Genomic DNA, 11,405 nt, shown 5'->3' with positions numbered 1-11,405 from the left:
CAGTTCAGATTTAACTCCTGAACAGAGTTAAAAGACCAACTCCCAGAAACGAGTTATTTTAACTCTGTCGTGTTCAAGTGTAATCGATGGTCACGCATATACACTTAAAATGAGTTGATATTAACTCTCAGGGAGTTTATTCCAAAAACCAGAATTTGCTGTGAAGCAACTTTTAGTATACTACAGTATACAATGCTCTTTCAGTGTTGGTACAGTGTTGGTTCATACAGCTTTCCCATAAGGCACCTGGCACCATATATTTGCATATTGGGTGTGGCTTCTCCCTTACTTACCCTCTTTGTGTTGTCTGTTGCCCAAAGCTATATTATCCTAGACATATAGTAGTATAACGGGTGTTTTTTTTGTTTTGTTTTTTTTTTGTGCCAGGCCTCACTGTTGTAGGTTGTAAGAACAAATTACCTATATTTTCTGTTCCTAGACATCACAGTATGTTTGCTTGGAGCTACAGTGTTTATTCTTGGGTTGCTGTAGTATTATATGTTTATGCTTTAACTGAATCAAATCAAAATTGGATTAGATTTTGTTACTGCTTGAAATTATACATTGTTAATTTTACACAGCAGAGGCACTGGGCATGCTCAGTTTACTAGCCACTGTGGATGGAGGCAGCAAGACAGATTTCAAATGATGGTCTCCACTGGCTGGGAGAGATAAGTGGTTCCTCTGTCCTAATTAAAAATTGGTGGAGCACTGCTCGTGTGTCTTAGGGCCTTAGTGGACAGGTCTGTAATCTTCCTCTGTTCACTTCTGTTGGGGGTATTAGCCCTCTGATAGCCTGGCTTAAGCTCAGAGGTTTTGGAAGCAAACAACCAGCTTTTCATTGTGCCATCCAAGGGCCAGCCAACGACGACCTGCAACATGAGAGCTGTCCAATGCTGCCTGTTGCTTGCCCTCTCTGTCGTCCTATTTGCTTCTTACAGTAAGTAACTGATATATATATATATTTTTTTTTTTTTTTTAGATTTTTTTTATGATTTATGTACCAGCATTGTTTCGGTCTAATAGCAACATGTGGTTCAGCGGGACACTTCTGCCTCATAAGCTTTTTAGTCTAGACCTCCATCTGTTGTTTTGGCTCACGTATTCACATATTTGTATTCAGTCTGTGCTCTGTCTGTGGGTCTTCGTTGATTTTTTTTTTTGTTTCTAAAATAAGTAAATTTTTCATATTATTTTTACTATCTGAGAGCATGTTTTACTAACAAGGACAGACTGTTCAATTCTGTAAATATGATGAAACTGCTAAGTGCTCTTCAGTGCTGCTTAGTTAGGGCAAAAGATGCTTCACTGTTTCATATATGACAACTAAAGAAGAATTTACAATAAACCAGTTCTACAACAGCTTTGTCTATTAAGCAACATTTTCCTATATTAAAACACTGGGCCTCATTCATCATGATAAGAATTTTCTTAAGCCCTGGAACCCTAGATTTATTATTCAGTTTTTAAACAGTAGTGCAAAAACACTTATTGTGAACTGATTCCCGCAGGGTTCTGTTTTGTTCCCTATTTAATTTATGTTAATTTTCTAGTAGTGCAGTTGTGAGATTGACAAATTAAAGTGAGTCTAATGAATTAAATGTGTTCTTTGAGAAAAGTCCAAACAGAAGTTTACCATATATCAAATTAAAGATGTTTTCAAACTGTACAATTGTTCACAGCTATGCTCTTATAATAATGATGCCTCCTATTGTCCCTATAAATGGGACAAATCCCAAATGAGAAGGCGTTGGTCAATGTCTAAATATTTGTGAAAAGTGTGGAAAAAGTGAGTTTTAAGAATAAATGTGTTGTTAAGAATGACTGGTATATAACGCTACCAATGTAAGAATTTGATTGCATTCAACCATCAAAAATTCATTCCAAAGATATTGGATGGGTTATGATCACAACACAATATATTTACAGTTTTACTCCTTCAAAGACCAAGGTTGTTGGGAATCACACCCCTTCAGACAAGGCTTAGCATTGATCTGCCGACTGCACTGCAAAAAATCCATAGGCAAAAACTAGACAAAATATATGCAAATTAAGACAAATATATGTATATTAAGCAAAACACTCTGCCAATGGGGTAAGCAAAATTTTCTTAGTAAGATTTCCTATAAAAAGCAATGGCAAAGTCTCAAAATGAGTGAAGTAAAACCTAAATCAAGTAATAAAGTCACTGTTTTTGGATACAAAAATCAGAATAACTTGATTGCTGCTTGATTGTGCTTATTTTGAGTTCAAATTACTTAAAATAAGGTACACATTCTAAGTAAGAATGATTAAGATAATTATCCATGAAATAAGCTATATAATCTAACACTTACAATGCCCAGTAAGACAAAAAGTCTTATCAGAGAAGAAAATAAGATTTATTGCCTTAAATTTAGAAAATTTCACTTGCTAAGATTTAGTTTTTTTGCAGTGTGTGTGCCTGTTCTGGAGCATCCTAACCTATTTAAATGATACAGTACAAGTAGTTGCAATGGATGTGCATTAAAGCAGCAGTCCCTAATTTTTTTTTACATTTTTTTTTTATTTAAAGTAGTTGCATTCCTGACTTGGACAAGGACAAAATATTCTACTTACTGTTATCAGAGTTCTATCATGACCACAGCTGTAATATCTAATATATTCATTCTAAAAAACAGAGTGGTCTGGTAGGTTTGTTGTTAAGTGTAATTGCTCTCTCTTCATTTTAATTGACTTAAAGCACACAATTTTACAGAGTTTACAGAGTTTCATTAACAAATGTGAAAGATGGTCTAGAAACATTTCTGTCTACAAGTAAAGTGTAGATTTCTAACCGATCAGAAAGATAAAGAAGTAATAAAAATATATTTTTTTTTTGTTGAACAGTTATGTGGATAAACCGACATGCAATCATAAGAGCTAAGCTCATAATGGGTGTTGAAATTGATTTAAGATCAATGATAACAGCTCGTGGAGCCTGTAGGCAGGGGATTGAGGTCAGTTCTCCGAGGACATTTTTCATCTGCTGCTTCTTCCAGCGTGAAGCATCCGCTACTGGAGGCTGTCCCACTGTGAAGCATAATTTCCATACCTGGAACAGATCAAAATCGCCTGTGGGGATATTTGCCAAATGGCTCCGGAATGATAAGCTGATAACTGCTTACTCACAGATGGAAGTAGGCCTCTGCCTCCATTAAACGATCAGCGCTGTGAACAGCCTGTGTAAAACCAGACCCAACCTTATGAGCAAGACATCAAAATAAACCTCGGGCCACTGGCGCCTCAGAGCTCTCGTGTCAATATGGTGAGCAGAGGACGGCTGATTTGTGGAAGATGTACGACTTAAGGATGGTGAAAAACCCAGGGGTAGCATTTCACTTCAGGAAACATTTGAGATGCCAGAGACTGCAGAGTTTATGTAGGATAATCTCTTGTTTTCTATATATTGTTCTCTCAGTTTGTGAGAAAAAACAAGATTACAGTTAAAAAAACACTCTAAATGTCCGTAAATGCTGTGCTTATTACAGTTTAGAGTAAAAATATCTAAAATCCTTGGCTTGAAATTCAAAGGTTGTAGTAAAAAAATATACATGAAATATGAGAGTGAAAGCACATCAAACAGATTTAGATGAACCATATATTAAGAGTATAGCCTAAAGGCACAGAGGAATTTCTTATTTTTGCAAAAGTCTAGTGCTAAAAGGAGACTAAGCTATGAGTAATATTTTAATTTTAGCCTAAATATATTCACATTACAACTAAATTAATAAACAGCCAGAATACTGTCATTGTTAAAGTAGCTGTCCATATTGTTTTGTTTTTAAACTGAAAGCAGAAGCATTTCTGAGTGCAGAAGGGATAAAATATTGTGTTTAATGGTACCAGTGTGCTAAGCCTAATATATTCATTCTAAAAACTGGGGTGTCGGGTCGGTTTTTGCTGAGTTCTCATGGCCACGTCATGCGGCTTTGCATACATACATCACATGTACAGCCTCTGAAAGAGGATTCGACTCAGTTTTACTGAACGCGAGTGGCAGGTGGAGCAATGGAGACTTCAGAAGGGGAAACTCAGTCAAACATATCAGATAGATGGGACATTTTGTTTCTGAAGTTGTGCAGGCATTCAACATCCCTCAATCCACTGTGTCTTGTATATGGGGAGTAGGTTATAGAAGGCAGTACCACCTCCAGTGGTACTTCTTAATACTGTTCTTCTGCTATATGATATACAACTCTGGAAAAATAAGAGACCACTTAAAAAGGATGAGTTTCTCTGATTTTACCAAATTGAAAACCTCTGGAATATAATCAAGAGGAAGATGAATGATCACAAGCCATCAAACCAAGCTAAACTGCTTGAATTTTTACAATAGGAATGGCATAAAGTTATCCAAAAGCAAGACTGGTGGAGGAGAACATGCCAAGATGCATGAAAAGTGTGATTAAAAACCAGGGTTATTCCACCAAATATTGATTTCTGAACTCTTAAAACTTTATGAATATGAACTTGTTTTCTTTGCATTATTTGAGGTCTGAAAGCTCTGCATCTTTTTTGTAATTTCAGCCATTTCTCAATTTCTGCAAATAAATGCTCTAAATGACAAATTTTAATTTGGAATTTGGGAGAAATGTTGTCTGTAGTTTATAGAATAAAACCACAATTTATTTTACTCAAATATATACCTATAAATAGCAAAATCAAAACTGATTCAGACACTGAAGTGGTCTGTAATTTTTTTGTCATTCCGGAGCTGTATATATATAAAAACATAATATAACGGTAATGAAAAAGTAGATTGTAAAGTACTAAAGTAATGTAATTTTTTATATTCTTATGATGCAATGCTTTAAATTATTTTACATGTCTTACAATGCCTTGCATATCTATACACTACACTTGCATCTTAAAATAATTGTCTAAATTTTTCAAACTATTAAAATACAAATACTTGTGTGATTCCTATACAAAATTGACAGGTCTCTCAGAACACTAAATGTTAGACTCTTTAATCTATAGTAGAAGAATAAAGTATAAATGCAGTCTGCTATTTTTTTCTGGCTAGGTTGGGCACTGCACTGTTACACCTGCATGGGGTCGACAGACGAAGACTGCAATCGACAGGGGTCCAAAACGTGTCCAAGCTACTCGGACGCCTGCGCTGTGGTCAAAGGACATGGCAGTAAGTTTTAAGCTAATGGGTATTTCATATTTGGTTATAATATAAGGTTATTTGGGTAATGCTTCCTTTGAATCCTGTATTTATAAAACATTGTACATAATATGGCACACATAATACCTTATAAAAGCTGTTATAAGCTATTGTTTAATAACTTATGAATACTTATACCTACATACAGAACTTGTTATAATTTACAACTATGTCTCTTCATGAGGGCAGGTTTCTTAATGTCTTATTAGTATGTACAATGTTTTTCTATGAACAGATATTATGAGGCCACAGGCATTATGACTCTTTAATTCTTTATTAAGTCACATACTTGTATTGTATGACCTGCTAAGTGTGTAGCTTTTGGTATATAGGAGTTATGCCATATGATGCATTATAAATACAGGATTTATAGGAAGTGTGATGGAAGGTTCATTCCTATCTTCAGACCCTGCATTATAATATGTATGTATGTATGCATGTGTATGTGTGAGTGTGTATGTGCAAGTAATAGGAAGATCAGGGGCTTACTGGATAAAATGGGTAGGTGGCTTACAGACTGCTCCGTCTGGTCACGGCTCAGACACATCAGGGGGTACGCAGAGTCCGCAGGGGGGTCCACTATCTCTTTAAGGAGTGCAAAACACATTAGAACCTCAATGCTCATAATTCTGAGTTCATCTTCTTAACTGCTTTGCTATTAATGCAGCTTCCCTTTTTCTTACTAGGTGGTGTGATGAAGTCCTGCTCCTACAAATCCTTCTGTAGCCAAGCCAACAGCCAAGGCTACAGAGCTCCAGGGGTGAAGGTGTACTGCTGTTACTCAGACGACTGCAATGTGACGGGGCATGCAGCCAGGCTCAGCGGAGGGGTCACCTACCTGCTAGTCCTTCTGCCGCTGCTCTGGCATCTACTGTCAAGCTAAAGCTGCCCAGCATGAACCTAAACGACCCCTGCAACAATGTGTCATACGACAGAAACTCACGTTATGAAGTCTGTAACCTCTGCAAATGCTATCATGTCTTTGATCATGCTTATTATACTGAAACCAATCGCACAAATGGACCTATCGCAACAAACACAACACAGTCAACAAGTGTGCTTGTCTATTTTAAACAGAGTAATGAGTGTTTTCGTGGCTCATGCTGCTCTGTGTGATTAATTAAAAGGACAAAGGATGGAACTGAAAAACAACAAAGGCCTTTGAATCCTAAATCAAATATATTACACTCAATGTAATGAAAATAAATCTACTGTGGAAGTGAAGTAGATGTACTACTGCTGGATATCTTCATTATTTGCTAGTTCTAATCTGCACATAATATATAATAATATTCTGGAGGCCAGAGCACATGACCAACACTTAATATTAACACAATAAACACAAACATTCTAACATATTAGTAATGCTGCAAATAATGCTATGAATAATTACAATAAATATAATTTTTTGGTGCCATAAAACCAGGGTTTAAACATCTTCCAGTCCCAGGCAATATGTAATACATGTCATGTCACTTTGGGGACACTGACCCTAAAGAACTATGTTTGAAAAAGATATGTGTGAGTGTGAAGAACCTTCAAAAGGTTTAAAGAACACGTCACATAATCTAATATGTCCATATCAGTTTATGAGTTACTAGTTTATTAAAGGTTGTATTGTTCTGGCTACTCTGTTCTGTTTGTTCATATTTGTTAGTTTGATCTGTGTTTTCTGGCCTTAACAATCTTTTCCACTTATTTGAAGTTAGATTTTATACACTGGGATGGTTTAAGGTAACATACAAAAAAAGTTTAAATGGGTGTTTTATGTATAAGACTTATAATACACACTTTACACTTGTTGTTGGTGATTTACTGTAAATATAAACAATAAAGCACTTCGTTTTCCATAATGTGCATTTTTAAATTGTGTATCTATGCGTGTTTAAAGTTTGGTCGGAGAGTGTGTTCTTTTCTACCGGACATTATTTGTGCACAATTTTTCATTCAATTTTCAATTTTATTGAGAACTCGAATTTAAAATCTCTGTAAAGCATTTTTTTCTAAGCAGAAATTCTAAAGCTGTATTTATGCAGTTTAGTATAGACAGCTCATCTGCCATGTGTGTATTTAAGAGATGGAAGGAGGTCAGTGGGTTTTCTTTCTTGTTTAAGATTTTTTACATTGTAAATTTAATATTGAAGATTTTAAAGCTATAAAGGAACATAATGTGGAATTATTTTGTAAAAAAAAAAAAAAGTGTTAAACCAGGACATGTTTTATACATTAGATTCTTCTATTGAGGCACACTCTTGGTATGTTCTCAGTGTCTTTATGAGATAGAATCACCTGGAATAGTTTTCTCAGTGTCCTGAAAGAGTTCCTGGAGGTGGAGTGTGTGTAATGGACTGGCATCCTGTTCGAGGGTCATTCCTTATGCCCGATGATGACCCATTGTGACCCTGACCAGGAAGAAACTCCCCAAAAAATTGATAGATGGATGGATGTGTGGATGGATAGATGGCATATATACAATTATATTTTGACTAGTTATAATTAGATAAAATAATTTAAAGGATGAAGCAAATATATCCAACTTCATGGCAGGTACTCCAGTGAGGATGCAAGTAAAGAAAATTAAAAAATTGTAATTATGTATGTTTATAGCAATTCTGACTAGGGAAAAAGTCAATTTACATGTGCTTACACTAACACATGTCAATTCAGGATATCTCTTATGTGGTTTGGACTAGTAGAAATGTGCATTTAGGATATGTGCTTATTTAAATCTCTATTTTATTTACCTACAAAAACATTATAGATATGAAGATCTAATATTTTTGGTAAAACATATAATTATTTTTATTGTAAATATATACAATTATGTTTGTATTAAAATCTTATCAGTATTTTAGTTAGTGAAGAATCTTCTAAAATCTGATATCTAGTTTCTGGGACATTCCAGGATTTTGGTACATTTCAGGGGTGGTCACTTCTGAAAATTTGATCTTCAATTTGATCATTTTTAGTCATATATTTATTAAACACAGGTAATAGACTATCAAAAAAGTTTGATTTGTCCATCTCAGGTCTCAAAGCATTTTTTAAATTAGATTATGCAATATATTTGGTAACTTCCAGTAACAGGGTTGCAAGTAACAGGGTTGCAAATCTAGGCTAAGTTGTGGTTTACCCCAGGAACAGATAATAAAACTGTAAAATTTAGCTATGTATACAAGATCAAGGACAAACATGGTTATATAAGTATATAAAGTAAATTTTGACTCTACTCATTATTAGTCTTACAATATGAGTAACAGGGTTGCGTTCACTGAGTGACACACACAACTTGGACAAACATATTTGGAAAGAAAACTTGAAAAATGTTAGAGCACTTACTCTTGGTCTTGCCATGTGGGCAGAAAATGTCCTTGTGATGTCACTTCCTTTGTGCCAGTAGACAAATATTTTTAACTCTTTCTCTGCCAGGTAAAATTCCTTATGGTAACAGGGTTGCACGCATGTTGTGGGACACAACTTAATAGCATAACAACTGTAACATGCAATACAATGTAGACCAAAGAAGTTGTTTATAAGTAAAGGAGATGCATGTCAATAATATACAAGAGGAAGTCATTCTCCAAAGGATTAGGTCACCTAATGTGTGGGACAAGAGAAAACGGTCATTTTTTGAGGTGGTCCAAAGGTATTCAGTCTTTTGAATAATATCTAAGGAGCTTAATTTTCCACCAAATTTTACAGTTTGTCTTATAACAAGTACATTTTTCACAAAAAATAGCCATTTAGATATTTTGGATATGTACATTTGAATTTTAAGTGGGGGGACAGGAAATGTATCAAAATCCTGGAACGTCCCATATCTAGTTTCTACTAGTAAATAACTGCATTACGGACACAAATTACAAGTCTAGTGTTGAAATTCTGACTTTTATGACTGGAATCATGTGTGGTTTTTTTGTTTGTTTGTTTGTTTTTTACATTTTCTGAATGGTCTTAATACTCTGCTGCTACACACTGCTACAGGTTCAGAGATCCATTTTTTTCACTTGCTGGTTGCTGGTGATGTGTAGACCATTAGCACAAGGGGTCAGTATAAACTCACTAATGTCACCAGTACTGCGCCCTCGCTTGGTGAATCATTTTGTGGTGGTTTTCGTGTGAAAGAGGACTATAGAAACTTTGTGTGGTGTTTCGCTACAGCGCTGGTTCTGTTCGGAGGTAAATATTTAACCGTGCGGCGTGTGGTGATATGAGAGCAGGATTTAAGTGAGTATTTTTTTTAAATACGTACTGTAGCCCCACATAAATCCCACTTTATTTCAGAGCTGTCATCACAGAGCAAATTTTTAAGAAATGCGTGGTCGTGGTTAATTTGGTTCGGAGCATAGTCCTCTCTTCACCTATGACTCTTGAACCCTTTCAGAGGTTTCATTACAATGAGCATCATGTATTTTCTTTTATTTTAAATGTTTTGTTGCACATAACACTATTTGAAAGCTGTCGTCCATCAGAAAAGACCATAAACCAGCCAATGAACAAGTTTATAAAGCAATGAATCAATAACTTGGCTCCATTTATTGCATTGGAAAAACAGTAGTACTAGAGCCAATGAAGGAAAGTATGTGATTTAAAACCCTTTTTAGTCATGTTTTCATGTTAGTAGAATATTAGAGTCGTTTTTTTCTGTGCATTACAGGCAGAAAACTGCATTCTTACATTCTTTCTGTCGCTGGAGATAATTCTCGTTTTAACAGGTTAAAGCCATTATTCTCCTGTATTATAGATAAGTAATGTTTGGTAATGCTAACAAGCTTATATACATAAACTGATACATACACTTTAACGAGGCGTCACAATTGCTTCACAAATGTGCCGAGACAGTTAAAACACTATTTTTAATTAAGCTCTCATTTCTCTTTTTCTTATATATTTGATATATGCGCCCTTTAGACCAATGTTTCAACTAGTAACCTTACAGGAAGACCCTGCTCAAAAACAACAACAACAACAATTTAGCTCTTGACCAGCATAAGTTATGTATTCATTTAAGCTTGATGGTTTAGGTCAGTGGTTCTCAAACCTTTTAGGCCACATACCACCAGGGACGCTTCTAAAACTAAAACTAAAAGTACCACCTGGAAGCCATTTCAAAGGAACACATGTACCACACACACATGCTTCTACACAGTAAGCTTGACGTGTAATTCTCACATATACACTTGTGTTTGAAATTATTCCATCCTTACTGTAGTGAAGTGGTTTAGCAAGTTTAACTTTCATTTTTTTTATCTATGCTCACAATCAGATTAAATAAGGACTTGTATAATAGTAACAATACTTAATTACTACTACTTAAATTACAACTATATCTTTTTTATAATATACCAACCTGTCCTTTTTGTGCTTTCCTCATTGATCAAATGATTTAACCCCTTAAAGATGACCACTTTCAAGTCCTTATTTGATATGATTGTGGATCTGAAGTTTAAAAATAAATGTTAAACTCACTAAAACATTTTCCTGCACTGGGGTTGAATAATTTTGAACACAACTGTACATCTCGCATCGTTTGCCATTGGTTCTTCACCTGTTGTGTGAAGCTTGCCGCTTTCACACACTGTAATTTAATATGGTAATTGTTTGATTGATTACTGTTTCTGGCTAATACAGAATTCCCAATGAGACATCTCAGAAGGATTTAGACAAAGGAAAACACTAGTGCCAATAAACTGACGTTATTAAGGATAAAACTGTAGTTCTGAGAGTAAAGAACTGAAGTCACGCTTACAAAGAGGTTAACAGATAAAGCACTGAACACAAACAAATGTAATGTTAGTAAATGTACATAAGGAAAGTTTGTAGATTTCAGTTTTAACTATTTAAATGCAAGCAGATTTTTTTTTTCTAAGGTCTTTTAGTGTACCACATTGGGATGCTTCGAATACCACCAGTGGTAGGCCATGCCACACGGGTCTACAGTGCACTACCCCTCTCCCCAAAACACAAAGCCATAATGACTATAATGTTATATTAAAATGCATACATCTGCTATGTCCTTGTTGGGAGTGTAATTTGATATGTGCAGGTGTGATGGATCATGTATATACCAATAGGGTGTTGAAATGGTATATGTTTATTCTGATCATCCAGCCATAATCAGATTCACCCTATTCTTTTTTAAATAACAAGCCAAAATGAAAACAAGCTGAAATTAAAAAGGTGTGGCAATGTTATTTTGAACATGGAAGGA

At 35.1% G+C, this 11,405-nt stretch overlaps 1 protein-coding gene across 1 annotated transcript; it reads left to right on the top strand.

Annotated features, from left to right (window-relative positions):
* Positions 1-691: 691 nt before the first annotated feature.
* On the top strand, positions 692-7,047 carry ly6pge (lymphocyte antigen 6 family member pge). The gene is made up of 3 exons (XM_049481765.1): positions 692-940; positions 5,048-5,164; positions 5,881-7,047. Exons 1-3 carry the CDS (start codon positions 880-882, stop codon positions 6,075-6,077), a joined length of 375 nt encoding a protein of 124 aa, XP_049337722.1. The 5' UTR covers positions 692-879; the 3' UTR covers positions 6,078-7,047.
* Positions 7,048-11,405: the final 4,358 nt, after the last annotated feature.

This window comes from Astyanax mexicanus, chromosome 7 (genome assembly GCF_023375975.1).
Source record: "Astyanax mexicanus isolate ESR-SI-001 chromosome 7, AstMex3_surface, whole genome shotgun sequence".
Lineage (NCBI taxonomy): Eukaryota > Metazoa > Chordata > Actinopteri > Characiformes > Acestrorhamphidae > Astyanax > Astyanax mexicanus.
Note: the sequence above shows the minus strand (reverse complement) of the source record. Positions and strands in the feature narration are given on the sequence as shown.

Excerpts from the sequence above, each read along its gene's own strand:
- ly6pge (XM_049481765.1), top strand. The coding sequence starts at position 880 with ATGAGAGCTGTCCAATGCTGCCTGTTGCTTGCCCTCTCTGTCGTCCTA. Across the intron at positions 941-5,047 it reads CGTCCTATTTGCTTCTTACA|GTTGGGCACTGCACTGTTAC; the intron begins GTAAGTAACTGA and ends TTTTCTGGCTAG. Across the intron at positions 5,165-5,880 it reads TGTGGTCAAAGGACATGGCA|GTGGTGTGATGAAGTCCTGC; the intron begins GTAAGTTTTAAG and ends TTTTCTTACTAG.